Here is a 27727-nt window from a genome sequence, read left to right on the forward strand (position 1 = left end):
AAAAGCTGCCTGTCTAGAGAACTGACAGGTTTCTGAACAGCATATATTGAATTGAGGGAGGTGTAGGAGATACCTTAGCCTGGAATTACCTCCAGTCCTCCCCAGTTCCCTGGAAAGAGGAGAGGAGATTTGTACTCACTCCAGTGGCCAAGTGGTGAGAAGAGTGGATAATGATCTGCAGCTTTACCCCTCTTCTGGGGCTTCCTTTGACCCTTTGAATATATTCAGCCTTCCACTGTGGTATTTACATTTGGCTCTTTGGCAGGGTGTGCCTGGTTTGTAAGCATGTTCATGTTTAGGTTTTATATCATACAGTGGCAAAATTTTACTGATGAAATATACAGGGAAAGAAAAGGGCAAGTCATTATGGTTTATAATAGCTAAAGTTGAACACTATTTTATTAAGTTAAAAGAGTACTTATCCTGCATGTACACTGACTGCTTGTTTACAGCAGAGCCATATAATTAACTGTGGTGCTTCAAACTTCTAAAAATTAATGCTGTCGTGGTTTAACCCCAGCCAGCAACTAAGCACCATGCAGCCGCTCACTCACTCCCCCCCACCCAGTGGGATGGGGGAGAAAATCAGGAAAAGAAGTAAAACTTGTGGGTTGAGATAAGAACGGTTTAATAGAACAGAAAAGAAGAAACTAATAATGATAATGATAGCACTAATAAAATGACAACAGTAATAATAAAAGGATTGGAATGTACAAATGATGCGCAGTGCAATTGCTCACCACCTGCCGATCGACACCCAGTTAGTCCCTGAGCGGCGATAACCCCAGCCCCCACTCCCCCCAGTTTATATACTAGACGTGACGTCACATGGTATGGAATACCCCTTTGGCCACTTTGGGTCAGCTGCCCTGGCTGTGTCCCCTCCTAACTTCTTGTGCCCCTCCAGCTTTCTCACTGGCTGGGCTTGAGAAGCTGAAAAATCCTTGACTTGAGACTAAACACTACTTAGCAACAACTGAAAACATCAGTGTTATCAACATTCTTCTCATACTGAACTCAAAACATAGCACTGTACCAGCTACTAGGAAGACAATTAACTCTATCCCAGCTGAAACCAGGACAAATGCAAAAATAGTTTCATAATGCATAGTTTCATTTCACGTTTCTGCAGTTGACTGTAGAGATCACTGCTATGTTCTCTAGAAGAGTGTCTACTTTATGTGAAGTAGATTAAAGCATAGAAGATCTTTTTAGGTACAATACTGTTATATACTGTTGTGGTAGGTTGACCCTGGCTGGACGCCAGGTGCCCACCAAAAGCTGCTCTGTCACTCCCCTCCTCAGCTGGACAAGGAAGAGAAAATATAATGAAAGGCTCATGGGTCAAGACAAGGACAGAAAGATCACTCAGCAATTACTGTCACGGGCAAAACAGACTCAACTTGGGGAAAATTAATTTAGTTTATTACCAATCAAATCAAAGTAGGGCAATGAGAAAATAAAACCAAATCTTAAAACACCTTCCCCCCACCCCTCCCTTCTTCCCGGGCTCAACTTCACTCCTGATTTTCTCTACCTCCTCCCCTCAAGTGGGGCAGGGGGATGGGGAATGGGGGTTGCGGTCAGTTCATCACACGTTGTCTCTGCCGCTTCTTCCTCCTCAGGGGGAGGACTCCTCACTCTTCCCCTGCTCCAGCATGGAGCACAAATGAAAAAATTGGACTACTGAGAGAAGCTAGGACAAATAATGATGCCACTGTTGCCTGATCACAGTTATTATTTTTGCTGAGTGCTGAAAAGAAGGTGAGATCTTCAGGGTATTTTAATTAACTGGAAAAGGAAAGACTTATAGATTCCAGATATTTTTAATAATAAGTTAGCTATCAAGTATTATTTATAGATAATGTCCCATTCAGAAAAAAATATAAAACTTTACTTAGGAAAATAGTTAAGCACATGCTTATCTTTAATATTATTAAGTACAGTTTTGGACTGTGGCCAAAATAGGTCTCTCAAGTATACAGTCTGATTGAATGGAGAACAGCCTACAAAGATATAAAAATAATCTGGTAATTGTTTGCAGGATACATTAGACTTACTTTCTACTGACTTGCATATTTCTCTTTTTGAGGAGTCGTATTTTTTCAATTAGAGTTTTGCATTTACATATTATGTTATGAAGACTGAGATGGGGGAGATTGACTGAAATGTCTATGAATTCTTAATGTGTCAGGTATGGTTGAAAAAATTGCTTTGAAGCTTTAGCTTGACATCTCTTATTGAGATGTCATTGTATTAGGACAGCTGTACATAGTAGACAGTTTTTGTAGAACATCTCAAATGAAAGTGGAGATAAAAAAAAAATAAAATTAATTTCAATTCATCTACCCTTTCATCTGTACAAAGCGATTTATTAATGCATGGCTTGTTTTCTCCAGATTGCTACAATTTCTCCAGGGATGGCATCATGTGAAAACACTCTAAATACATTGAGATACGCAAATAGGTATGGAAAATGTTATTGCTTATAGCTATACTGGCTGTTGATCACTGATGTATGGAATACTGTTGTTCCATGATGTATAATTATTTTAACTACTTGAATAATTTTAGCGTACTTGCATTTCTTAATAAGATTAAAACCAAAATACTGATTACTGATTCAGGCTCACATTTAATTTTAATTTGTCACTTTTTACAACCATTACAAGAGAATCAATAGAAACTGCATTTAAGCCATTATCCAGAGATGGATATGGTGAGGATTGCAAGGAATCTGGGAGATGCCCCTATTAGTTTTGCCCCTGCTCTGGAGGCATCACCTCTTGCATTAGGGGTAGTCAGTTTTCATGATAATTTCCTGGGGCGTTAGCTGAAATACCTTTCTGCAATGTGATTTTTCATCCCCTTGGTGGAATTGCATTCAGTTGCCAACCTGTTTCTTTTATATATATGATATATCTTATTATATCATATATAGATCTATCTCTACTAGTTTATTCTTATGAAAATTCTGCAGTTGCTGTGGCCCAAATTTTATACTTCCCAACTTCAGGCAAATATCTGAGACCCCTAAGTAAAGTTAGTTAATCCAACAGTGACGTTATAATCAGTGTAGAGAAATTAGTGCCTCCAGAGGCTGATGCAGCACCTCCGAGACCTGTACTGCTCTCTGAAATTGTTCCTCTCTTCAGTGAGTGTGAAAGGAGCCTTCCCCAGATGCAGTTCTTAGTTTAATGTCTGTGGAGATGGGGTCCTGCATGTGCCTGCAGTCAGACCTGCGACCCAGAGACCCGCCCCCCGCTTTGCTGCAAAGAACAAAGGCGGCAAACAAGCTTCTGGGCCATCGGAAAGCCTGGTTTTGCCTGCTTGTCTGGGCACCCCCTGGCCAGTTGCTAATTGGGCACAAAGGGCTGCTAGGGAAGCTTACCGCCCGCTCCTCTCGGTATCCAAATGTCTTTGTGTTTGGATCAAGGGAGTTAGTAGCAAATCTGCCTGGCTTGGACCAGTCTATGTGATTTTCTTCCTGGTGAGAAGGGGGCATCTACTCCCCTGCTTACAGTAACATAACTGTGCTGGTTTTGGCTGGAAGGATGTTACACATTCATCAAGACTTGTTGGATCTTTCTATCCCTTATAGAATATGCATTGCTGAAGTAACTCCAGAAAAAGACACTGCAAAACAAATTAAATACCTATTTGTAGTATACTAAATCATTGTGCTGAAACCGTTTCTTCCCCTTGGTGTTAAATTTGTGTGTTGTTATGGAGTAAAAGCCTATCACTGTAAAGTTGCTTCATGTGTTTTGTGTAGTATTTTAATTTTTTCTAGCAATATATCATTTTCATAGTATAATTAGTTTTTAGGTGCTGAACACCAGTGTCTGTGCAGTGTAAAACAGGGGGCAGTATAGAATTTTAAGTATTGTAGTGGTTTGATATGTTAAAAGGAGCAGTTTAATGGAATATTGAATGTAGACCAAATTTTATTAACTGCACGAACTGAAATCTGGAATTACTCTTCTGAAAACATTGCTATTATAGTCTTCTGCAAATTAGCAGCACTGGTTTTGTTCAGTTTTGTTAGTGATCTGTAACTCTATTTGCAGAAGGTTTAAATATGTCAACACTCTTACTTGTGTTTTAATATAAAAATAAATTTATTGTTAAACTATTAAAGAAGAATGCTAAACAAAGAGTTGTCATTTTAACTGTGTTTATGAGAACATTTTCTTTTAATTTGCTGCTGTATTTTGCTGCTGCAGAGTAAAGGAATTTGGAATTAGTCCTTCAGACATTCCCTTCTCACAGGGTAGCGGCAGTCGCTCTGATCTCTCTCCTTCCTATGAGTATGACGACTTTTCTCCTTCAATCACCAGGTCTACTTCATTCTATACATGGACTATTTTTAAGTTTTCTTTTTGGCAATGTAATTTTACAGACCAACCTTTTATTAGTCCCCTTGCCTTGAGTCACACATACTTTGTTTTTATTTTGTTTGGCAGGTGATGGTTCTGCATGATCTGCAATCATCTTCCCACTATTTTGTTCACCCTCCTTAAACATCCACACTCTGTATCCAGGCTTGCTAGTTTCCTTCATACATTTAAAAAAAAAATGGTGACGTCACCTTTGTACATTTAGTGGACCAAATCTGGCAAGTCTGTGTTTAGGGTAATTTGAATATGTCTAATTAAAAAAGAAAACAATTTTAATATGTATATATTTTTGAAACTTTTCATCACTCCAAACATGAATGAAATACAGTTTCCATTGTAGTAAATATGTGCTACTTGAAAAAAAATTTTCCCCTTAAAAAACTGAAGAATTTGTTCTAAATCTTACTATACTTGCAGACTTTGATGTGTCTGTTTCATAAATGTTCTTTTAAATGGTCTTTTTTTGGACAGAATCATTATTGATCTTTTAAACTATTTTCATGCTACTAGAGCCTAACATTTTAATAAGATATTTTTACCTTTGAAATTATTTTAATTAAAGAATCTATTCATTCTCTGGGGTACTTGGTTGCAAATTATTATTTTTTTCAGAATTCTTGGTGGATTTGCTTATAACAGCTAATGGGGTACTGATTGACTAATTTTTTTAAAGCACAATTGTGTGCACAGAAAAAGAAAGATGGTCATGTTTAGGGTGCTGAATGAACTTTTCTTTCAAATATAATTCATTGTTAAGGAGTTAATATTGAGGGTTTGGAGATTTTTTCCCTCTTAACAGTTAATGAGTAGTAAGATTTCAATCAAAAAATGCCTCTTGCTAGAAGATGGACTGTAATCCACCTGCAATTAGTTGAAATTCAATGGTCCATGCTTTTTAGGAGTTGGACTAACATCTTTTTGTCACTGAAAGTACATTAAATTTGTGAAGCTGACATCATCATCCTTATTAAATGTATTACATTGCGCATAAACCCATAGAGCTTTATTTTTGGTTGTGACTCTTTTGCACAGGAAGTTACTAATTTACAAATTAAATATTTTCTGACTGTAGGGTGAAGGGGCTGAAGATTGGTTGTAGTACTGCAGAAGATATCCATCCCACTGTACACCATGCTCCCAATCAGATCGATGACTTAGAGACACAGTGGGGTGTGGGGAGCTCTCCTCAGAGAGATGATCTCAAACTGCTTTGTGAACAAAATGTGAGTGGTGTTGCGTTAAAGGGTAAAGAAGTTTGGCATTCCAGCTTATCCACAGATGTCAGAGGGGCTGGGGGCGACTAGCTTTAATTTCTGAGTGATGTCCAATTCAACACTATAAGTCCAGTCATGTTCAATATGTTGAACTATCACAGTGATGGATGCACTAATAGCGTACTGCACTCTCAGCTTAGCTGCGTTCAATGCACTAGAATTACCAGACTTAGGGAGTTTGGTTGTGTTAACAAGCTATCATGACTAGATTAATGAGCAGTTTATTAAAGCAACAGTACAGGCTCTTTTGGATTGCCGGTGATAAATACACTGTCCGCAAAGCACATGCAAATGATAATACAGTTGACTACAAGCACACTAAATTATGGAAAAACTCTATAGAGATTTCTAAGTTTCCCGGGGAAGCACTCGGTATGACCGAGGGTTTGAATCTTATCCAATAGGTGTCCCTATGCGGGGGAAGAGAGGTTCAGCCCGTTGACTGATCCCAGAAGTCAGCGCTGTCCTCCTGACTTGTCTATGGTGGTATCTTCCCTAACATTCCTCCTCCCTTAAGCCCTTTTATATTTTCTTATTTTTAGGTGGAGCTTGAGTGACTCTAGTCATACATACCTTTACTTTGATTGGTATAAAGTTCTCTCTCTTTGCTTTTAAAGGTATATGCTAGAGAAAATTCAGAGCGCATGCTCAGTGAGGGGCGGTCGCACCTTGAAGGCGGGTAGTTTTTTGGATGGAGGTGTGTTTTGGTATTATAATGAGATTATAATGAGCAAAGTTCACCCAGAGAGCATGATTTAGCGTGTCACTACTCCAGAACTGGGCACTTATGATATAAATCAGAAGTAAAAGACAATAGCATTGACAAAACCCCCATTATTTCACCTCCTTGCTTCAGTGGATTCAATGCAGGCACCTTCCATTCTTGTTCCAGTAGTTCCAGTTCCCCATCCCTGCAGCGATATCACAGAGCCTGGCCGCGGTGTCTCCACTCTGCTCCACCCTCCCTGTTGTTTCTCTTAGTCAGCATACCAAGCTCCCCTGGTGTTGCTAACATCTAAGGTTGCAGGTTATGTTGCTTAGGGAATTATTATGGAACAGATATTGCTTGCATATCCACTGCATTCCACCCTGGAGGTTTACCTTCCCTTAAGGGGGAGGTGGGGTGTCATATCGATAAGTCACCTCCAGCAATTATTCCACACTTGGAAAGAGATGATGATAAATACAGTGGCAGAACAAATCCAGAGTAATGTGTATTTATAGCAATATCATTAAGTAGATACAGCATGCCCCTTCACCTTTTCACTTTATGATATTATGTTCATTCCCATACACAAAAAAAAAAGGTTCCTTGAAGGATGAGAGGAGGATGTTCTACTTTATCTTCCTTGCTGATTAGGGCTTTTAATGTCTAGGCAGGGTCTGCTCTAGGGTCTCACGTTTTTTAGTGTGCATTTTTTCCAGTATAGCTTCATCTCTGGCTAGGTAGTTAAAGTAGCCTGGGAAATGCGTCCATTTTATTTAACACTCTTGTTTTTGACCATTACTTTCCCTGCATGCAATACCTGTTTCAAGCGAGTTTGCCTTTCTCTGCATTTAGAAATCTGGTTACCCATCATTCCTCTTCCCAACATCCTGATTTTCAGGGAGTGAAACCCCAGAGCAATGTTTGAGAGAGAGCCACATCATGTTCCCAGGATGTCTCCCTGGGCTGCATGAGTGGAGAGCTGGGACTGAGAGGCATCTTCTAAAGGGCATTTTTCCCTCACTGCTGATTAGCAGCTCTAGACCTGGTTCCTTAAATGTTCAACAGGGATTAAAACTTGGTTTGTGAAAATGCTGATGAAAAATAGAAAAGAAAAATCCTTACTACCCTAACTGATTTTTCTCAAAACTCTGCCTTCTCAAATACCTCTTCATGGTGTTTGCTGTATTTCTCATTTTAGTAACTGGCTCTTCTTCCAGGTCTCTATTTTATAAGAACATGCTAGTGATTCCTAGAGCTTCCTACTGGACAGTCCTTCCAGCCAGATATCCTTTCATATCATACTTTTTCGTTGTTCATGTGGAATTCAATTAAGCTTTACAATGTGTTTTTAAAAAGATTTTAAAGGCATGGTATAAGGAAGCATACTGTCTTGCTAAAACATTAATTGCAGCCTACCTAGCACTTTCTCCTTTGATTTTTAACTATTTATGTCTAAAGAGGTCCTGTTTGTCCCAGTTTGTGAATCCATGTTGTGCATTCTTCTAATGTATTAATCACTACATACTTTTTAGTTTTTTCACTTTACATTTATTCCACTTTTTTTTCCAAAGGATTAATTTAATTTTGGTTTCCTGAAATGTATTGAATGTAATTGCTGTTCTCTGTTTTGAAAATTGTTGTCTGTCTATTGCGGTATGCACAACAAAAAGCCCTGATGGAAAATGAGTTTTCTGTAGGTGTTAAATCCTACTAGAAATTAGTATTCTTCCCTTGTGACTTCCTCCTCCCACTATTTTAACTTGTTTTGTTTTCATGTGGAATATTCTGTTTTCCAGTATTCACTAGGATTAGTGGCTGGAAATTTTTAATGAATATGAATTAAATTTAACTCTGTGAACATTTTGAATTTATTACCCTCTCCACTCATTTCTTGTTAGAAGTATTAAGTTCTATTTTTGACAGGTTCTGCTTTCTGCATATTTCTTTTCATGTTCTGTGATGGATCACATTCAATATATTTCCTGTAGCCACAGTTCTTTCCAGACTAACAAGCTTAACTATTGTTTTTAGGAAGAGGAAGTTTCTCCACAGTTGTTTACTTTCCATGAAGCTGTGTCACAAATGGTAGAAATGGAAGAGCAAGTAGTAGAAGACCACAGGGCTGTCTTCCAGGTAAAAGATGGAGCTCTACTTTGTTTTATCCTAACCCAGGAATTCAGTTTTTCCCAGTGAAAGTGCATACTCTTGAAGATGTAGGATATCATCTGGTCATTCCGCTGCTGTCAGAGATTTCTAAATCGTTTTATTACACTAAGCCCATTGTAGCAAACAAATAGGAACAGATGTTTAGATCCCATAACCATTAATCTTTGTCCCCATGATGAAAGAGAAGCATATTTTTCTACTATCCCAGAAATTAAGTAAAATTTTCCTTTTCTTCTCAACAAACATTCCTAAATAGACTGTGTTCATTGTAAGAAAAGTTGCTATTTTCTTTTTACTATTTTAACTATTTACTGTATTTTTTGTGTTAGTCCTTTTCCAGCATTAGTGACTGTTTTTTCTAGTTGCAGGGAGCTTACTCAGATTGGTCTTGAAATTTTCAATTTCACTGTCTAATCTATGCCAATATTCATATGCTGAAGCTGGCAATTAATAGTAATGTCTCTATATAGTAATGTCTCTATAAGCACAATTTCTGTTTGGTCATCTCCCTCTAAGATATTGCGATACTCCCTCCAAGTATCTCCTTTAAATATCCTTCTGTGACATCTTCCTCTGAGATACTGAGATCCAGAAGAAACAAATATATTTCTAACTGCCTGTTTGCTTCCTTTTTACAGATACATAAAGGTTTTCACTTGCTATTAGTCAGGGTCTTTGGAAGGAATACTGCCCACACAGTGTAATGCTGGTCAGCGCCGCAGAGCCTTTTACATTCAGAAAATAAATTGTAATAATGAGTTACTAGTTTTCAGAAGGAAATGTGAGTTGCTTCTGTTCATAACCTTAGAGTCTTTAGGCAGGCTGTCCATTTGGCACATCTGCTGCATTAAACCTGTAGGGAATACACACACCTCAGTTTAGGCATCTAACTTAGTGGAACATTGATGTGTGTTCATGTAATACAGTAGGATGCTAAATAACACATTTTACAACAGGTGTAGAGATTTAGTTATTATGAAACATTAGCCCTGAAGTAAAACATGCAGAAGCGTGAAAGTCTTATGCCATAGGCTGTAGCTGTGTCCTAATGCTTGCAACTTCTGGAGAAACAAGCTGCATTAGTTAAAGATGTTACTGCCTCTGTGTGTCCATCTGGCCTTACGCTGGAGATTACTGCTCCTCACAGCAGTCATTAGAAGGAAATGTGTCTGAGCCTCAGCTCCCTTTGTTCGCAGCGTGGCTTGTTAGTTTATGCCGTGGGTGGAGATGGGCTGCACCAATACAAAATCTACAAGCTGTAACACGCAGAAGTCATCTTCTGTCAGCTTTCTCCTGGAATCTGTTGATTCTGGGATACAAAACATCCTATCCTAACAAAAATGTCTAAAATAGATCAACTGAATGAATTGTGCTCTAGAGGTGTTGGTCTTCCTTTGTTTCTTGGATATATGAGTTTACATTAGATGAGATGAATCGTATCCCAATGTGAGCTCCATCTGTCCTGAAAGCCAACAAAACATACATGGGGTTTGGACTATGCTTTCAATATTACTTGGACTACTGAGCACAGAGGGAAAGACTTAATTTTAGTATTTCAGGCCCAGCATGCCTAGAACTGTCATCTGCTTTCTTTTTTTTTTTAAATCAAAGCATTTCCAATGTGATCAGTTCTCCTGATCACAACTTTGCATGGTTCTGTAAGCTTTAAGCTCCTGGTTGCATTCTTCTTTGCTGCAAGACTTTTTTCTTTTTTTCCCCCTCTTTTTTTTTTTGTAATATTCAGAGTGCAAAGATGCCGAAGAGCTGCTTTAACCAACTTTTACAGTACTCTTATCTGTCTGGGGAGTTAGCTCATGCAATACAGAGCTTAAAATAGCTCTTCTTTTATACAGCTTTTCTCAAAACTGGTTTTGAGTATGGACAGAATTATCTTGGCTCCTTGACTATAGTAATGATACTGTGATTATAGTCAGTGGCAACCAGCCCATACTTAAAATTGAAGCCTGGCTTCAAAGTTTGATACCTGCCTAAGGGGATATAACCATGATGTAAAGTTCTGAGTTTCTTAGCTTTACAACCACCTAATGTTCTGAATTTGAAGAGAACTGGGGTAGCTGGGTTTTATCTGTTGCTGGTATGACCACTGGAGTTAAACTATGTAGAAAACATACAATTTTGCTGAATTAGGAATAAGGATTCATTTTAGGATTGAAATCTGTTATAGTGAGGTGACTAGACAGTAAAAGTGTGGTCATGTTGAGAAAAGGAGTAATTCAGCTCTTTGTCTTGAAACTTGTCTTGAAACTGTTAATGTATTTAGTTGGGGTTTTTTTAACTTTTATCTAGAAAACTATTAGATGGCTGGAAGATGAAAAAGCTCTTCTTGAGATGACAGAAGAAGTAGACTATGATGTGGATTCTTATGCTACCCAACTTGAAGCAATTCTAGAGCAAAAAATTGATATTCTGACCGAACTTAGAGGTAGATTGCTTTTAATCACTTTTGTGTGCATTTTCATATGCCATGGAGACTTGCAGTAATAATGAGGAGAAAAAAAAGTGTGGTTATGTTTTGTGGTCTTCTTTCACCTTATGCTGTCCTGTAATGTTCTGTGGAAGGAACATTTATTCTGCTGCCTAAGAACACGTTCACATCTGTGTTCAGTTCATCCTAGTTCAAAGGAAGAGTCTCTGCTTTACCTCCAGGAAGTATAAACTTGATCCTGCAACTTTGTTGTTTTTTTTTTAATTTGTTCCAAAACAATACAGGAAGGAAAAAGAAAATCCAAAAGAACTGTATGAAAAAAGAAGATAATGCAATGAGGAAAAAGTAGTAAGAACTCCCAGTTCCTGCTCTATTGCACTCCGTAGTGTAGCAGGGAGCCTGCTGTTGTTTTTCAGTCTGTGCATAAGAGTAGCATCAAGCGCTGAGTAGCTTGGCTGTTAGCCTACTTTTTTCCTCAGCAGCCTTTCTGTCAGAATTTTGTCAGCCTTTCTTTGTTGAAAAAGAAACTGCAGATAATTTGTAGTTCCCAAAATTGACTCTTCCACTTGTCTTCTAAAATCAGCATGTCAGCTTGGTACCTCATGGAGATCATAGAATCATTTCAGTTGGAAAAGACCTTCAAGATCATCGAGTCCAACCATTAACCATGCCCCCTAAACCATGCCCTGGAGTACCCTGTCCACTCGCTTTTTGAATACCTCCAGGGATGGTGACTCAACCACTTCCCTGGGCAGCCTGTTCCAATGTTTGACAACCCTCTCAGTAAAAAAATTTTTCCTAATATCTAACCTAAATCTCCCTTGCCTCAACTTGAGGCCATTTCCTCTTGTCCTATCTCCAGCCACCTGACAGAAGAGACCAACACCCACCTCACTACAACTCCCTTTCAGGTAGTTGTAGAGAGCGATAAGGTCTCCCCTCAGCCTCCTCTTTTCTCGACTGAACAACCCCAGATCCCTCAGCCGCTCCTCATAAGACTTGTGCTCAAGGCCCCTCACCAACTTGGTTGCTCTCCTCTGGACACACTCTAGCAGCTCAATGTCTTTCTTGTAGTGAGGGGCCCAAAACTGAACACAGGACTCGAGGTGCGGCCTCACCAGTGCCGAGTACAGGGGAACAACAACCTCCCTGTTCCTGCTGGCCACACTGTTCCTGATACAGGCTAGGATGCGATTGGCCTTCTTGGCCACCTGGGCACACTGCTGGCTCACATTCAGCTGGCTGTCAACCAGCACCCCCAGGTCTTTCTCTGCTGGGCAGCTTTCCAGCCACTCTTCCCCAAGCCTGTAGCGCTGCATGGGGTTGTTGTGACCCAAGTGCAGGACCCGGCACTTGGCCTTGTTGAATCTCATACGATTGGCCTCAGCCCATTGATCCAGCCTGTCCAGATCTCTTTGTAGAGCCTCCCTACCCTCAAGCAGATCGACCCTGCCTCCCAACTTGGTGTCGTCTGCAAACTTGCTGAGGGTGCACTCAATCCCCTCATCCAAATCATCAATAAAGATATTAAACAGAACAGGGCCCAACACCGAGCCCTGGGGAACACCACTCATGACCCGCCACCAACTGGATTTCACCCCATTCACCACTACCCTCTGGACTCGGCCATCCAGCCAGTTTTTCACCCAGTGAATAGTGCACTTATCCAGGCCACAAGACGCCAGCTTCTCAAGGAGTATGCCATGAGAGACAGTGTCAAAGGCCTTGCTGAAGTCTAGGAAAATAACATCCACAGCCTTTCCCTCATCCACTAGGCGGGTCACCTGGTCATAGAAGGAGATCAGGTTGGTCAAGCAGGACCTGCCTTTCGTAAACCCATGCTGACTGGGCCTGATCCCCCTCTTATCCTGGAGTTGCCATGTGAGTGCTTTCAAGACAAACCGTTCCATAATCTTCCCCGGTACTGAGGTCAGGCTGACAGGCCTGTAGTTCCCCAGATCCTCCCTCCGACCCTTCTTGTAAATGGGAGTCACATTGGCAAGCCTCCAGTCCTCTGGGACCTCCCCTGTTGACCAGGAACGCTGATAGATGATAGAGAGTGGCTTGGCAAGGACCTCTGCCAGTTCCCTCAGTACTCTTGGATGGATCCCATCAGGTCCCATAGATTTGTGAGTGTCCAGATGGCGTAGCAGGTCCCTAACTAATTCCTCCTGGATTAAGGGGGGTATGTTATGCTCTTCATCCTTACCTTCCAGCTCAGGGGGTGGAGTACCCTGAGGATGACTGGACTCACTACTAAAGACTGAGGCAAAGAAGGCATTAAGTACCTCGGCCTTTTCCTCATCACTGGTTGCTACGTTCCCTTCTGTATCCATTAAAGGAAAGATATTCTCCTTGGGATTCTTTTTACTGTTAACATATTTGTAAAAACATTTTTTGTTGTCCCTTACGATAGTGGCCAGATTTAGTTCTAGCTGAGCTTTTGCCTTTCTAATTTTCTCTCTGTATGATCTAACAAGATCCTTGTACTCCTCCCAAGTTGCCCGCCCTTTCTTCCAGAGATGATAAACTCTCCTTTTTTTCTTAAGTCCTAGCAAAAGCTCCCCATTCAGCCAGGCCGGTCGTTTTCCTCGGCGGTTCGACTTGCGGCACATGGGAATAGCCTGGTCCTGAGCCATTAAGATTTCCTTTTTAAAGAATGTCCATCCCTCCTGGACCCCTTTGCCCTTCAGGACCGTCTCCCAAGGGACTCTCTCAACCAGTGCCTTGAAGAGGCCAAAGTTAGCCCTCCGGAAGTCCATAGTGGTGGTTTTGCTGACCACCTTCTTTGCCTCACCAAGAATTGAAAATTCTATCATCTCATGGTCACTAAGCCCAAGACGGCCTCCAACCATCACACCTCCCACCAATCCTTCCCTGTTCGTAAACAATGGATCTAGCAAGGCTCCTCCCCTGGTTGGCTCACTCACCAGCTGTGTCAAGAAGTTATCTTCCACACACTCCAGGAACCTCCTAGATTGTTTACTCACTGCTGTGTTGTATTTCCAGCAGATGTCTGGAAAGTTAAAGTCCCCCACAAGGACAAGGGCACACGATTCTGAGACTACTGCCAGCCGCTTGTAGAACGATTCATCTGTCTCTTCAACCTGGTTGGATGGTCTATAACAGACTCCCAGCACAATATCTGCCTTATTGGCTTTCCCTCTCATCCTCACCCATAAGCACTCCACCTTGTCATCAGAATCGTGTATCTCTGTACAGTCAAAACATTCCCTAACATAGAGAGCCACCCCACCACCTCTTCTACCTTGCCTATCCCTTCTGAAGAGCTTATAGCCATCCATTGCATGATGAATTTTTCATTTCAGTTTCTGTATTTGGATTCCAGCAGAGATGCTATACTGGTAAAAATTCAAGTGTGGGTTGGTGGTTGGTTTTTTTAATCTGTGTTAGAAAACTCCTTATAAGATAAAATTTTACTTTTTACTCAGTCTGAGTACCTGCTGTAAGTTAAAAGAATACATCAAGAAAATTGGATGTGGCCTGCTTGCCTTGTAAGCATGTATTGGCACCAGTATACTTTAGCAAAGAATTAGATGTACATTCCTTTGCTTCTTATGGATGATGGCTTCCTCTTCAGGAAAAGACAATTTGAGACACCAGCAGTGAAAAAACAGTTTAGGTGACTCCCTGTTCTTCCAGAACTTATTAGATACTGCTTTTGAAACAAAATACTGGAGGTAAAGGATATCTAAGACATCCTTGCATCTTTACAGGCAGCATGATATATGTATAGCTTTACAGGAAGGAAGAACTGTTAAGTCAAATATTCTTTCTCCCAGTAATTCTGCGTTATGCTCATGGCACATAATGGTCACTGAATATTTCAGCTTTTATTCCTGTCACTTTAGGGCTGACTTTTTAATGCTATCATTTTGGTTTCCTTCTGCCCATTCTTGGGCATATTACCGGGGAATGGGGGGATAGAAATAGGATAGGATGCCATACTTCCTTTCTCAGGTTTCCCCCATTCTTGTGCTAGTTACGATGAAATAAATGAATGATGCATTTATCTATTTACTTCCAAAATTTAATCACAAATGCTTTTCACATTCATAGAAAAGTTGTCCCGCACAACATCCTTGTCTCTAAAATAGAGAGACATGGATTTGATGGGTGGACCACTCGGTGGATAAGGAATTGGCTGGATGGTCGCACTCAAAGAGTTGTGGTCAATGGCTCGATGTCTGGGTGGAGACCAGTGACGAGTGGTGTCCCTCAGGGGTCCGTATTGGGACCAGTATTATTTAACATCTTTGTCGGGGACATGGACAGTGGGATCGAGTGCACCCTCAGCAAGTTAGAATAGAATAGCATAGAATCGAATTGAATCGAATCATTAAGTTTGGAAAAGACCCCTAAGATCATCAAGTCCAGCCATCAACCCAACACCACCATGCCCACTAAACCATGTCCTGAAGTGCCACGTCTACGTGTTTTTTGAACACCTCCAGGGATGGTGACTCCACCACTTCCCTGGGCAGCCTGTTCCAATGCCTGACAACCCTTTCAGTAAAGAAATATTTCCTAATATCCAATCTAAACCTCCCCTGGCGAAACTTGAGGCCATTTCCTCTCGTCCTATCGCTAGTTACTTGATAGAAGAGACCAGTACCCACCTCACTACAACCTCCTTTCAGATAGTTGAAGAGAGTGATAAGGTCTCCCCTCAGCCTTTTCCTCATATTTGGTGGCAGTGTCCCCCTCTGCATCCAATAGAGAATGGATATTCTCCTTGGCTCTCTTTTTGTTGTTAACGTATTTGTAAAAACATTTTTTGTTATCTCTTATGACAGTGGCCAGACTGAGTTCTACCTGAGCTTTTGCCTTTCTAATTTTCTCTCTGCATGACTTAACAAGATCCCTGTTCTCTTCCTGAGTTGCCTGCCCTTTCTTCCAAAGATGGTAAACTCTTCTTTTTTTTCTCCGAGTCCCAGCAAAATCTCCCTGTTCAGCCAGGCCAGTTGTCTTCCCTGATGGTTCGTCTTGCGGTGCATGGGAGTAGCCTGCTCCTGAGCCTTTAAGGCTTCCTTCTTGAAGAATGTCCAGCCTTCCTGGACCCTTTTGCCCTTCAGGACTGTCTCCCAAGGGACTCTCTCAACCAGTGTCCTGAACAGGCCAAAGTTTGCCCTCCGGAAGTCCATAGTGGTGGTTTTGCTGACCCCTTCCTTACCTCACCAAGAATTGAGAATTCTATCATTTCATGGTCACTAAGCCCAAGACAACCTCCAGCTACCACATCTCCCACCAGTCCTTCCCTGTTTGTAAACAGTAGGTCTAGTGAGGCTCCTCCCCTGGTAGACTCACCTACCAGCTGTGTCAGGAAGTTATCTTCCACACGCTCCAGGAACCTCCTAGAATGTTTGCTCTCTGCTGTGTTGTATTTCCAGCAGACATCCAGAAAGTTGAAGTCCCCCACGAGAACAAGGGCACACGATTGTGAGACTACTGCCAGCCACTTGTAGAATGTTTCATCTGTCTCTTCAACCTGGTTGGGCAGTCTATAACAGACTCCCAGCACAATATCTGCCTTGTTGGCCTTCCCCCTCATCCTTACCCATAAGCACTTGACCTTATCATCACAATCGTGGAGCTCTGTACAATCGAAACACTCCCTAACATAGAGAGCCACCCCACCACCTCTCCTTCCTTGCCTATCCCTTCTGAAGAGCTTATAGCCATCCATTGCAGCACTCCAGTCATGTGGGTCATCCCACCATGTTTCTGTGATGGCGACTAAATCATAGCTATCCTGCTGCACGATGGCTTCCTGCTCCTCCTGTTTATTGCCCATGCTGCGTGCATTGGCGTAGGTGCACTTGAGCTGGCCTATCGATTCCACCCCTAACATTGGCATGCCACCCCTAGGCTCATCGCTGGTGAGCCTAGTTTTATCCCCTTCCCACTTCAAACCTAGTTTAAAGCCCTCTCTATGAGCTCCGCCAAGCTCCATTTGCAGGTGACACCAAGCTGAGTGGTGTGGTTGATACTCTAGAGGGAAGGAATGCCATCCAGAGGGACCTTGACAGGCTAGAGAGGTGGGCCTGTGTGAACCTCCTGAAGTTCAACAAGGCCAAGTGCAAGGTCCTGCGCATGGGTCAGGGCAATCCCAAACATGGATACAGGCTGGGCAATGAGTGGATTGAGAGCAGCCCTGCGGAGAAGGACTTGAGGGTACTGGTGGATGAAAAACTGAATATGAGACAGCAATGTGTGCTCGCAACCGAGAAAGCCACTCGCATCCTGGGCTGCATCAAAAGAAGTGTGGCTAGCAGGTCAAAAAATTAACTGTGAAAATTAACTCTATCCCATCTGAACCCAGGACATTATCTACCCCTTATTCTGTACCATCTACATCATGCCCAGATCCTACATTTTCCAATTAATCACCACCACTTTCCTTGTCCTATTTTTTTATATATATATATGTATATGGACACCCCCCTACACAAATAGCATTCCCTTAGTCGATGGGCCATCCCATGTGGGATATGATATACCCACTCAATGTCATGTTCTTTGGCCCAGGTGTCTATGAGGTTGTTTTGGAAGTAAGTCCCGTTGTCCGACTCGATTCTTTCTGGGGTGCCGTGTTGCCATAAAACTTGTTCTTCAAGGCCCAGGATACTGTTCTGGGCAGTGGCATGGGACACAGGATATGTTTCCAACCATCCGGTGGTTGCTTCCACCATTGTAAGCACATGGCACTTGCCTTGACGGGTTCGTGGGAGTGTGATATAGTCAATCTGCCAGGCCTCCCCATATTTATATTTCATCCATCGCCCTCCATACCACAGGGGCTTCAGCCGCTTGCCTTGCTTATTTGCAGCACAGGTTTCACATTCATGGATAACATGTGCGACAATGTCCATGGTCAAGTCCACCCCTCGATCACAAGTCCATCTATATGTTGCATCTCTTCCCTGATGGCCAGAGGTATCATGGGCCCACAGAGCCATAAATAGCTCACCCTTATGTTGCCAGTCCAGGTCCACCTGAGCCACTTCAATCTTAGCAGCCTGATCCACCTGCTGGTTGTTTTGATGTTCTTCAGTGGCCCGACTCTTGGGTACATGAGCATCTACATGACGTACTTTTACCACTAGCTTCTCTAGCCGAACAGTAATATCTTGCCACAGTGCGGCAGCCCAAATGGGTTTACCTCTGCGCTGCCAGTTGCTCTGCTTCCATTGCTGTAACCACCCCCACAGGGCATTTGTCACCATCCATGAGTCAGTATAGAGATAGAGCACTGGCCACATTTTCAGCAATGTCTAATGCTAGCTGGATGGCTTTCACCTCTGCAAACTGACTCAATTCACCTTCTCCTTCAGCAGTTTCTGCGACTTGTCGTGTAGGACTCCATACAGCAGCCTTCCACCTCCGATGTTTTCCCACAATGCGACAGGACCCATCAGTGAACAGGGCATATTGCCTCTCATTTTCTGGCAGTTTATTATACAGCGGGACCTCTTCAGCACGTGTCACCTCCTCCTCTGGCAACATTCCAAAATCTTTGCCTTCTGGCCAGTCCATGATCACTTTTCCACAATTCCTGGGCGACTGGGGTTTCCTATGCGAGCCCATTGTGTGATCAGTGCAACCCACTTACTCCACGTGACATCAGCTGCATGATGTGTAGAGGAGACCGTCCCTTTGAACATCCAGCACCGGCAGTCAGGGTTATAAGAGGAGCTGTGCTTCAGTACCAACCACTTCTGAGGCAGCTCCAACTCCTTCATATGCTGCCAATATCTCTTTTTCAGTTGGAGTACAGTAAGCCTCGGATCCTTGATATCCCCGACTCCAAAACCCCAGGGGTCGGCCTCAGGTCTCCCCAGGTGCTTTCTGCCAGAGGCTCCAGGTAGGGCCATTCTCCCCAGCTGCAGTATAGAGCACATTTTTAACATCTTGTCCTGCCCCAACTGGCCCAAGGGCTACTGCATGAACAATCTCCCGTTTAATTTGTTCAAAGGCTTGTCGTTGTTCAGGGCCCCATTTAAAATCGTTCTTCTTCCGGGTAACTTGGTAGAGAGGGCTTACAATCAGACTGTAATTTGGAATATGCATTCTCCAAAAGCCCACACCACCTAAGAAAGCCTGTGTTTCCTTTTTATTGCTTGGTGGGGACATAGCTGCTATTTTGTTGATCACATCCATTGGGATCTGACGACGCCCATCTTGCCATTTTATTCCTAAGAACTGGATCTCCTGTGCAGGTCCCTTGACCTTACTTTCTTTTATGGCAAAACCAGCGTTCAAAAGAATTTGGATTATTTTCTTCCCTTTCTCAAAAACTTCTTCTGCCGTGTTGCCCCATACGATGATGTCAGCAATGTATTGCAGGTGTTCCGGAGCTTCACCTTTTTCCAGTGCAGCCTGGATCAGTTCATGGCAAATGGTGGGGCTGTGTTTCCACCCCTGGGGCAATTGATTCCAGGTGTACTGGACACCCCTCCAAGTGAAAGCAAACTGTGGCCTGCACTCTGCTGCCAAAGGAATGGAGAAAAATGCATTAGCAATGTCAATTGTGGCGTACCACTTAGCTGCCTTTAATTCCAGTTCGTACTGAAGTTCTAACATATCTGGCACAGCAGTACTCAGCGGTGGCATGACTTCATTCAGCCCACGATAATCTACTGTTAGTCTCCACTCCCCATTAGATTTCTGCACGGGCCATATGGGACTATTAAAGGGTGAGTGAGTCTTGCTGATCACTCCTTGGCTCTCCAATTGGCAAATCAGCTTATGGATGGGAATCAGGGAGTCTCGGTTGGTGCGATATTGCCACCGGTGCACCGTCGTGGTAGCAATTGGCACCTGTTGTTCTTCAACCTTCAGCAACCCCACAACCGAAGGGTCTTGAGAGAGACCAGGCAGGGTAGACAGCTGTTCAATCTCCTCCGTCTCCAATGCAGCTATACCAAAGATCCTAACGGTACCCTTTTGGGTCCTTGAAATACCCCCTCGTGAGACAGTCTATGCCAAGGATGCACGGGGCCTCTGGGCCAGTCACAATGGGGTGTTTCTGCCATTCATTCCCAGTTAGACTCACTTCAGCTTCCAATATAGTTAGCTCTTGGGATCCCCCTGTCACACCAGAGATACAGATGGGTTCTGCCCCTTTATAACTTGATGGCATTAGGGTGCATTGTGCACCAGTGTCTACTAGAGCCTTATATTCCTGTGGGTCTGATGTGCCAGGCCATCGAATCCACACTGTCCAGTAGACCCGGTTATCCCTTTCCTCCACCTGGCTGGAGGCAGGGCCCCTCTAATCCTGGTTAGAGTGTCCGTTACTCACTTTTCGCACACGTGAATCAGAAGTCCCTTCAAGAGGATCAGAAATGAGATCAGCCCTTCTACTCTGCCTGGGGGACTGCTCACGGGAAACTGGAGCGGCATTTTTCCAAGAAGAATCCTCTTTTCTGATTGCTTTTTCTTGCAACTCCCGTACCCGTGCATCCAGGACTGAGGTAGGTTTTCCATCCCACTTCCTCATGTCCTCTCCATGGTCACGCAGGTAAAACCACAGGTTAGCCCGTCGTGTGTACTTTCTCTCTCCTCTCTCTTGGGCAGAGGAGTGCTTACTCCCAATAGCTGCGATGCAGGCCTGTACAGGTGGGGAGGAGGACATATCCACTTTGAATTGCTGGAACTCCCGGGACAATTCCTCTACAGCCGAGACACAGGCCCGTAGGGAGGAAGAGAGACTTCCTTCGTATTGCTGGAGTTGGACAGCCAGTTCATCCACCGTTTGTCCATAGCCTTCTTTCCAGGACATTACTGCCAATGAGTTGGCATAGGTCGGTGGTGCACTTCATAGAAACTTCCGCCACATTGGTTGTGTGCATTGGACTTCATCTGGATCTGTGGGTGACTGTGCATTTTCTGGATCATTATAAATCACCTCCAGCATGGCTAATTCCCTCAGGTACTGGATACCTCTCTCCATGGTGGTCCACTTGCCTTGGTGACATGTAACTTCATCCTTGAAGGGGTATCTTTCCTTTACACCTGACAGAAGTCGCCTCCAGAGGCTGAGGACTTGTGTTTTTCTCCCAATCGCCTTGTCGATGCCCCCTTCCCTAGACAGGGATCCCAACTGCTTGGCTTCCTTACCCTCTAATTCCAAACTACTTGGCCCCATTATCCCAGCATTGGAGCAGCCAGGTAACAATGTGCTTGCCTGGGTGGCGGCCAAAATCTTTTCGTGTGTCGCGCAACTCAGGGATAGAGATCGGGTGATTATTTCAGGTTCTGCCTCTTCCTCCTGTTCTTGTGATGACCCTGGTTCACTTTCATCTCTCACTAAGCCAACTGATTTCTTTGTATGTTTCTTTTTCCGTACAGGGGCGACTGATACTGGCACAGGTTGGTTCTCTGGTTTAGCTGCAGTACCTGTCGCCGGGGTCGGGGTAGCCACGGTGCCTGTCGCTCTGTTTTCCCTCTCTTCCCCCTGAGGGTGCTGCCTAATATCAAGCAGTGTTTAGTAGATACTGGCCAGGGCCCAGCACAGTGCAGTGACTTGTACGTCTTTGGAATAGCCACAGCATTTTCCTTTCAAATATTCTACCACTTCATGAGGGTTCTGTAGTTGTTCGGGAGTGAACTTCCAAGCCACTGGAGGTGAGAAGTTCTCTAGATACCTGCCCATATCCTCCCACATGCCGTGCCACCCATGAATATCCAGCTTTGGGGCAGATCTCTGGGTGGTACTCTTAAAGAGCCTTTTTGCAGCCCTAAACAAGACCTGAAATATATTCAGGGGCATAGCACTAACAGCACACTGGCTTGCGCATCCCAAGGATATTCAAAATTCTCAAAAGCTGTTGTAATTAGTCGGAAGGAGAGAAGGGAGGCGAACGGACGGGGGGAAGTATCCCCCCCTAACTTCCCCATGGAGTGAGTGTAATTACCAATAAAATCCGATAGAAGGTGCCCGAAGTATGGAAATGATATCACTGCCTCATACAGATACCAGCTTAACCTCGTGACCAGTGATGTAATCATTTCACAAGTCGACATTGCCCAGTACAGCAAAAATGATAATCCCAATCACTCTCCCAGAGGTGAGAAACGTAACTACAGGCAATACATAGAGCATATAAGAACTTACAAAACGCCACCATGTAAACAAATGAATCAACATTGTGACTAACATCCATTTATCTAATATAAGAAATGCATATGACAAATTTGTTTCAACATGCTCTGGCTAGATCTGTCGTTATCTCAACCCTTCTTGCCCCACGTTGGGCGCCAAAAAGGACTGTCGTGGTTTCAGCCCAGCCGGTAACAAAGGACCACGCAGCCGCTCGCTCACTCCTCCCGCCCCCCTCCGGGGGGATGGGGAGGAGAATCAGAAAGGAGAAAAGGAAAAAAAACCGGAACCTCGTGGGCTGAGATAAGGACAATTTACTGGGACAACACAAGCAGAGAAGTTACAGCAACAACAACAGTACTAATAAAAGAATATACAAAAGGAGTGATGCACAGTGCAACTGCTCGCCACCCGGAACCCGACGCTCCGCCACTTCCCCCACCAAAAGCTGAGAAAGCCCCCCCCAGCCCGCTCCCCATTTATATACTGAGCATGATGTCACATGGTATGAAATAGCTCCTTGGCTAGTTCAGGTCAGCTGCCCCGGCTGTGCCCCCTCCCAGGTTCCTGTAAAAATTAACTCTATCCCAGCTGAACCCAGGACAAGAGCGCATGCTCGGTGAGGGGTGGTCACACCTTGGAGGCGGGTCGTTTTTTGGGATGGAGGTGTGTTTTGGTATTATAATGAGATTATAATGAGCAAAGTTCACCCAGAGAGCATGATTTAGCGTGTCACTACTCCAGAACTGGGCACTTATGATATAAATCAGAAGTAAAAGACAATAGCATTGACAGAACCCCCATTATTTCACCTCCTTGCTTCAGTGGATTCAATGCAGGCACCTTCCATTCTTGTTCCAGTAGTTCCAGTTCCCTATCCCTGCGATGATATCACAGAGCCTGGCCGCGGTGTCTCCACTCCGCTCCACCCTCCCTGTTGTTTCTCTTAGTCAGCATACCAAGCTCCCCTGGTGTTGCTAACATCTAAGGTTGCAGGTTATGTTGCTTAGGGAATTATTATGGAACAGATATTGCTTGCATATCCACCGCATTCCACCCTGGAGTTTTACCTTCCCTTAAGAGGGGGACATATCAATAAGTCACCTCCGGCAATCGTTCCACAGGCATGTACAGGACAAACATGTGATCAGGCCCAGTCAGCATGGGTTTATGAAAGGCAGGTCCTGCTTGACAAACCTGATCTCCTTCTATGACAAGTTGACTCGCTTAGTGGATGAGGGAAAGGCTGTGGATGTTGTCTACCTAGACTTTAGTAAAGCCTTTGACACCGTTTCCCACAGCATTCTCCCTGAGAAACGGGCTGCTCATGGCTTGGACGGGTGTTCTCTTTGCTGGGTAAAAAACTGGCTGGATGGCCAGGCCCGAAGAGTTGTGGTGAATGGAGTTAAATCCAGTTGGCGGCCATTCAGAAGTGGTGTTCCCCAGGGCTCAGTTTTGGGGCCAGTTCTGTTTAATATCTTTATCAATGAGCTGGACAAGGGGATCGAGTGCACCCTCAGCAAGTTTGCGGATGACACCAAATTGGGAGGGAGGGTTGATCTGCTTGAGGGTAGGAAGGCTCTACAGAGGGATCTGGACAGGCTGGATCGATGGGCCAAGGCCAACTGTATGAGTTTCAACAAGGCCAAGTGCCGGGTCTTGCACTTGGGTCACAACAACCTCATGCAGCACTACAGGCTTGGGGAAGAGTGGCTGGAAAGCTGCCTGGCAGAAAAAGACCTGTGTGTGTTGGTCGACAGCCGGCTGAACATGAGCCAGCAGTGTGCCCAGGTGGCCAAGGCGGCCAACAGCATCCTGGCCTGTATCAGAAATAGTGTGGCCAGCAGGACTAGGGAAGCGATCATCCCCCTGTACTCGGCACTGGTGAGGCCGCACCTCGAGTCCTGTGTTCAGTTTTGGGGCCCTCACTACAAGAAAGACATTGAGGTGCTGGAACGTGTCCAGAGACGGGCGACAAAGCTGGTGAGGGGCCTGGAGCACGTGTCTTATGAGGAGTGGCTGAGGGAACTGGGGTTGTCTAGTCTGGAGAAAAGGAGGCTGATGGGAGACCTTATTGCTCTCTACAACTACCTGAAAGGAGGTTGTAGTGAGATGGGTACTGGTCTCTTTTCCCAGGTAACAAGCGATAGGACAAGAGGAAATGGCCTCAAGTTGCGCCAGGGGAAGTTTAGATTGGATATTAGGAAAAATTTGTTCACCGAAAGGGTTGTCCAGCATTGGAACAGGCTGCCCAGGGAAGTGGTTGAGTCACCATCCCTGGAGGTATTTAAAAGATGTGTAGACGCGGTGCTTAGGGACATGGTTTAGTGGTGGACTTGGTATTGTTAGGTTTGCCGTTGGACTCAATGATCTTAAGGGTCTTTTCCAACCTAAATGATTCTATGATTCTATTCTGTGAGCTCACACTTTGACAACTTGTCCAGAAGGATAGTGTGAGGGACAGTATCAAAAGCCTTACTGAAATCCAGAAAAACTACATCCACCACCTTCCCTTCATCCAATAGGCAGGTGACCTTATCATAGAAGGATATCAAATTAGTTAAACAGGACTTTCCCTTTGTGAACCCGTGTTGACTGTGCCTGATGATTGTAGTGGCCTTGAAATGCCTTTCAATAGCACCCAGTATAATCTTCTCCATAATTTTTTCCAGGAACTGAGGTTAGACTAACAGGTCTGTAGTTTCCTGGGTCTTCCCTCATGCCCTTCTTAAAAATTGGAATAACGTTGGCTAGCTTCCAGTCAGCAGGGACCTCCCCAGACTCCCAAGACCTTTGGTAGATGATCAAGAGGGGTCCTGCCATAACATCCGCTAGCTCCTTCAGTACTCTGGGATGAATCCCATCAGGCCCCAATGACTTGTGAACATTCAGCTGATACAGCTGGTCCCTTACAATTTCAGTGTCCACAAATGGAAAGTCACTGTTCCCGCACTCGTGGTCCTCTGACTCGGGGGACCAGGCAGCCCAAGGTCTGTCAGTATTATTAAAGACTGAGGCAAAAAAAGCATGGAATGCCTCCGCTTTTTCTTCATCCCTATTAGTCAGATGACCAACAAGTATCGGTCCAATGTTTTCTTTAGACCTCCTCTTGCTATTACCGTACTTTAAAAAGCCCTTCTTGTTGTCTGACACAACACTGGCCAGTTTCTACTCTAATTGACCTTTGGCCTTTTGTGTCTTCTCCTTGCGTATACGAACCACAGCTCTGTAATCTTCCTGCCAAGCCTGACCTCGCTTCCAGAGATCATACAATTTCTTTTTCCTCTTGAGCTGCACAATGCAATTGTGCAGTTTCCAAATCTATCCTGCCTAGAGACAAGGGTAGCATCTAAGAAGGGACTAAGTTGCTAAGCAACTTGTTTGTATGGTGAGTATTAAATTTAAGCTTATCTCAATCCTCTTGTAGTTTGTAGCATCAGCTATTTTTGTGGAGTAATGTTCTTTGTTGTGTATTAGGGCCAGGATGTGGAACATCAGGGCTTAGTTTGAAGATCTGTGTTGACCACAGGCACATCAGTACTCGTTCTGTCTTTTTCATTAAAGATGAAGTGAAATCTTTCCGGACAGCTCTTCAAGAGGAGGAACAGGCCAGTAAACAGATCAACACGAAAAGACCATGTACCCTTTGAAATGGGCCTCTGCTGCTGAAGGAATCTATGAACCCATACTGCTGTAGCACACATTTGTTACAAAACCCAGTGGCTGTAAGAACTCAACTACTTGCAAGTGTAAAAACATTAGAAATGTCTGTTGAAATGTCCTGTTTGTTATTCACCTGAATGACATTTTCAGTTTTGTGTGAAATGCTCCCATGATGTCTACAAAATGCTTCTAGACCAGACAGTACAACCATGCAGGGTTCAGATTTGTGAAGCACTTTTTGTTTAAAATATTTCATTTATTCAAATTGTGAATTCGATGTTTGGAAATATTTGCCATGTTTATAATAATGAAGTAAAACTGTGGCCATTAAAAAGTCACAGTATTTCCTTTTAACTATGTTCAGTTTTGTTACAAAGAACAGCTGTGCAGTTTATAAATTGTGTTTGTGTGCATGCATACCTCACTAGTGGTTTCACATAACTTATCTTTTTTTTTTTTTTTTTTTTGGTGGGTAGTGCATTTCACAGCATGTGCCATATCCATTGAGCAGAAACTGCAAGAGCTGTTAGAGTGGACAAACAGCTGGTCATTCCATCCTCCTTGTAAAAAATCTGGAAACTAGGTTTATTTGAATACCATAAAAAATAGTTATATAATTCTAACATTTTCTCTGTAATAAAAAAAAAACCCCAAAAATATAAATTAGTTGATGTATAATAAAGAGTAATGTTTTAAGTACTGAGGAAGTTGTATCTTGGAATAATGCAGATATATGGTATGTGGTAAGGTGTGATAATGCTATCAGAATAAAGGTACGATCTGACCTCTGCATATGGATAGGCTAACTGTCAAAATTCAGGCATCTGGCTAAAGAAATACATCTTGGCCTTTCACATATTGTTAAAATTTGGCTTTTGATGCATGACAAGCTTACATGTACATTAACTGTTGTTTACAGATAGTTTAAGTAGCTCTGATGCTTTAAAAAAAGTAGCTAATACCTATTTTTCCCTTTGTATAGTGCCAGCAGCTGAAAAGTGAGGTGAAACTGCAACATTTGAGGATTTGCACAATACCTCTACCTAGCAATAATAGAAATCCCACAAGTACCTGAATTCTCACAAATGGTGCCATGTGTATCAGTACTTTTTAGGTGGTGGCACTCAAGTTATTTTTGCAAGTCAGTATCCAAAAAAGATTGACTTTTCATGTAAGAACTTCTTGTCAAATGAAGAATTGTAGACCTCACTAGGAGTTCTGTTTCCAGACCTAGGATGTATAAGGGAAATATTTTCTTTTGGGAGGGGGGAAACCATGATGCGACCTTTGATTAAAACTGAGACTGTGGATGGTGGTAAAGGAGGAGCCCAACAAGTTACCACCCGCATCGTCCCCTATTCCCCCACCGATTTGGCTAAAATTCAGGAAAAATATTCCCGGGGTATCGCGTCCCAAAGTTGGAGCGACTCAGGTTCGTGGATTTCCTTTGTCAGAATTAAGGTGAAACGACACCAGGGGAGTTCAAACATCAACCAACATTTATTCAACCTAGCTAACCTTGCCCAAGTACAAGTGAACTTACCAATATGAACCTTGCAACATGTCGTTAAGCCGCTGTTTGAAAAGAGAAGGCAGGTGTAGAAAAAGAAATGGAAAAAGGAACATGGAACTGTAACAGAAGGAGAGCCCTCCCGTTGCGTCACGAGGTTCAGAGCAGACCCCCTTGCTTTCTGGACTCCTTCTCAAAGAGGAGCCCAGGGGCGGCTAGATCCACTCCTAGTCTCAGACTTGGTCAACAGTTTATGTTTAAAAGGATGAGGTGTAGGGACTGTGGAAAAGAGAGAAGGAAAAGAGGGAGAGAGAGAAAGAGAGAAAGAGAGGAAGGAAGGAAGGAAGGAAGGAAGGAAGGAAGGAAGGAAGGAAGGAAGGAAGGAAGGAAGGAAGGAAGGAAGGAAGGAAGGAAGGAAGGAAGGAAGGAAGGGA

At 43.4% G+C, this 27727-nt stretch overlaps 1 protein-coding gene across 5 annotated transcripts in view; it reads left to right on the forward strand.

The window, feature by feature from the left end:
- The window catches only part of LOC128136167 (kinesin-like protein KIF2A), an 89872-nt gene extending 63787 nt beyond the window's left edge, over positions 1 to 26085 (forward strand). For 2 of the 5 annotated variants that reach the window (XM_052775342.1, XM_052775341.1), the window contains 6 exons: positions 2400 to 2467; positions 4227 to 4310; positions 5473 to 5623; positions 8415 to 8516; positions 10857 to 10992; positions 25685 to 26085. In XM_052775342.1, coding sequence (XP_052631302.1) covers positions 2400 to 2467; positions 4227 to 4310; positions 5473 to 5623; positions 8415 to 8516; positions 10857 to 10992; positions 25685 to 25770 — 627 coding nt within the window. In that variant the 3' untranslated portion in view covers positions 25771 to 26085. The remainder of the gene's footprint in view (positions 1 to 2399; positions 2468 to 4226; positions 4311 to 5472; positions 5624 to 8414; positions 8517 to 10856; positions 10993 to 25684) is intronic. The other 3 variants (XM_052775344.1, XM_052775343.1, XM_052775345.1) reach the window with 2 other exon arrangements.
- The last annotated feature ends 1642 nt before the right edge of the window (positions 26086 to 27727 follow it).

The sequence above is a fragment of the Harpia harpyja genome, chromosome W (genome assembly GCF_026419915.1).
Source record: "Harpia harpyja isolate bHarHar1 chromosome W, bHarHar1 primary haplotype, whole genome shotgun sequence".
NCBI lineage: Eukaryota > Metazoa > Chordata > Aves > Accipitriformes > Accipitridae > Harpia > Harpia harpyja.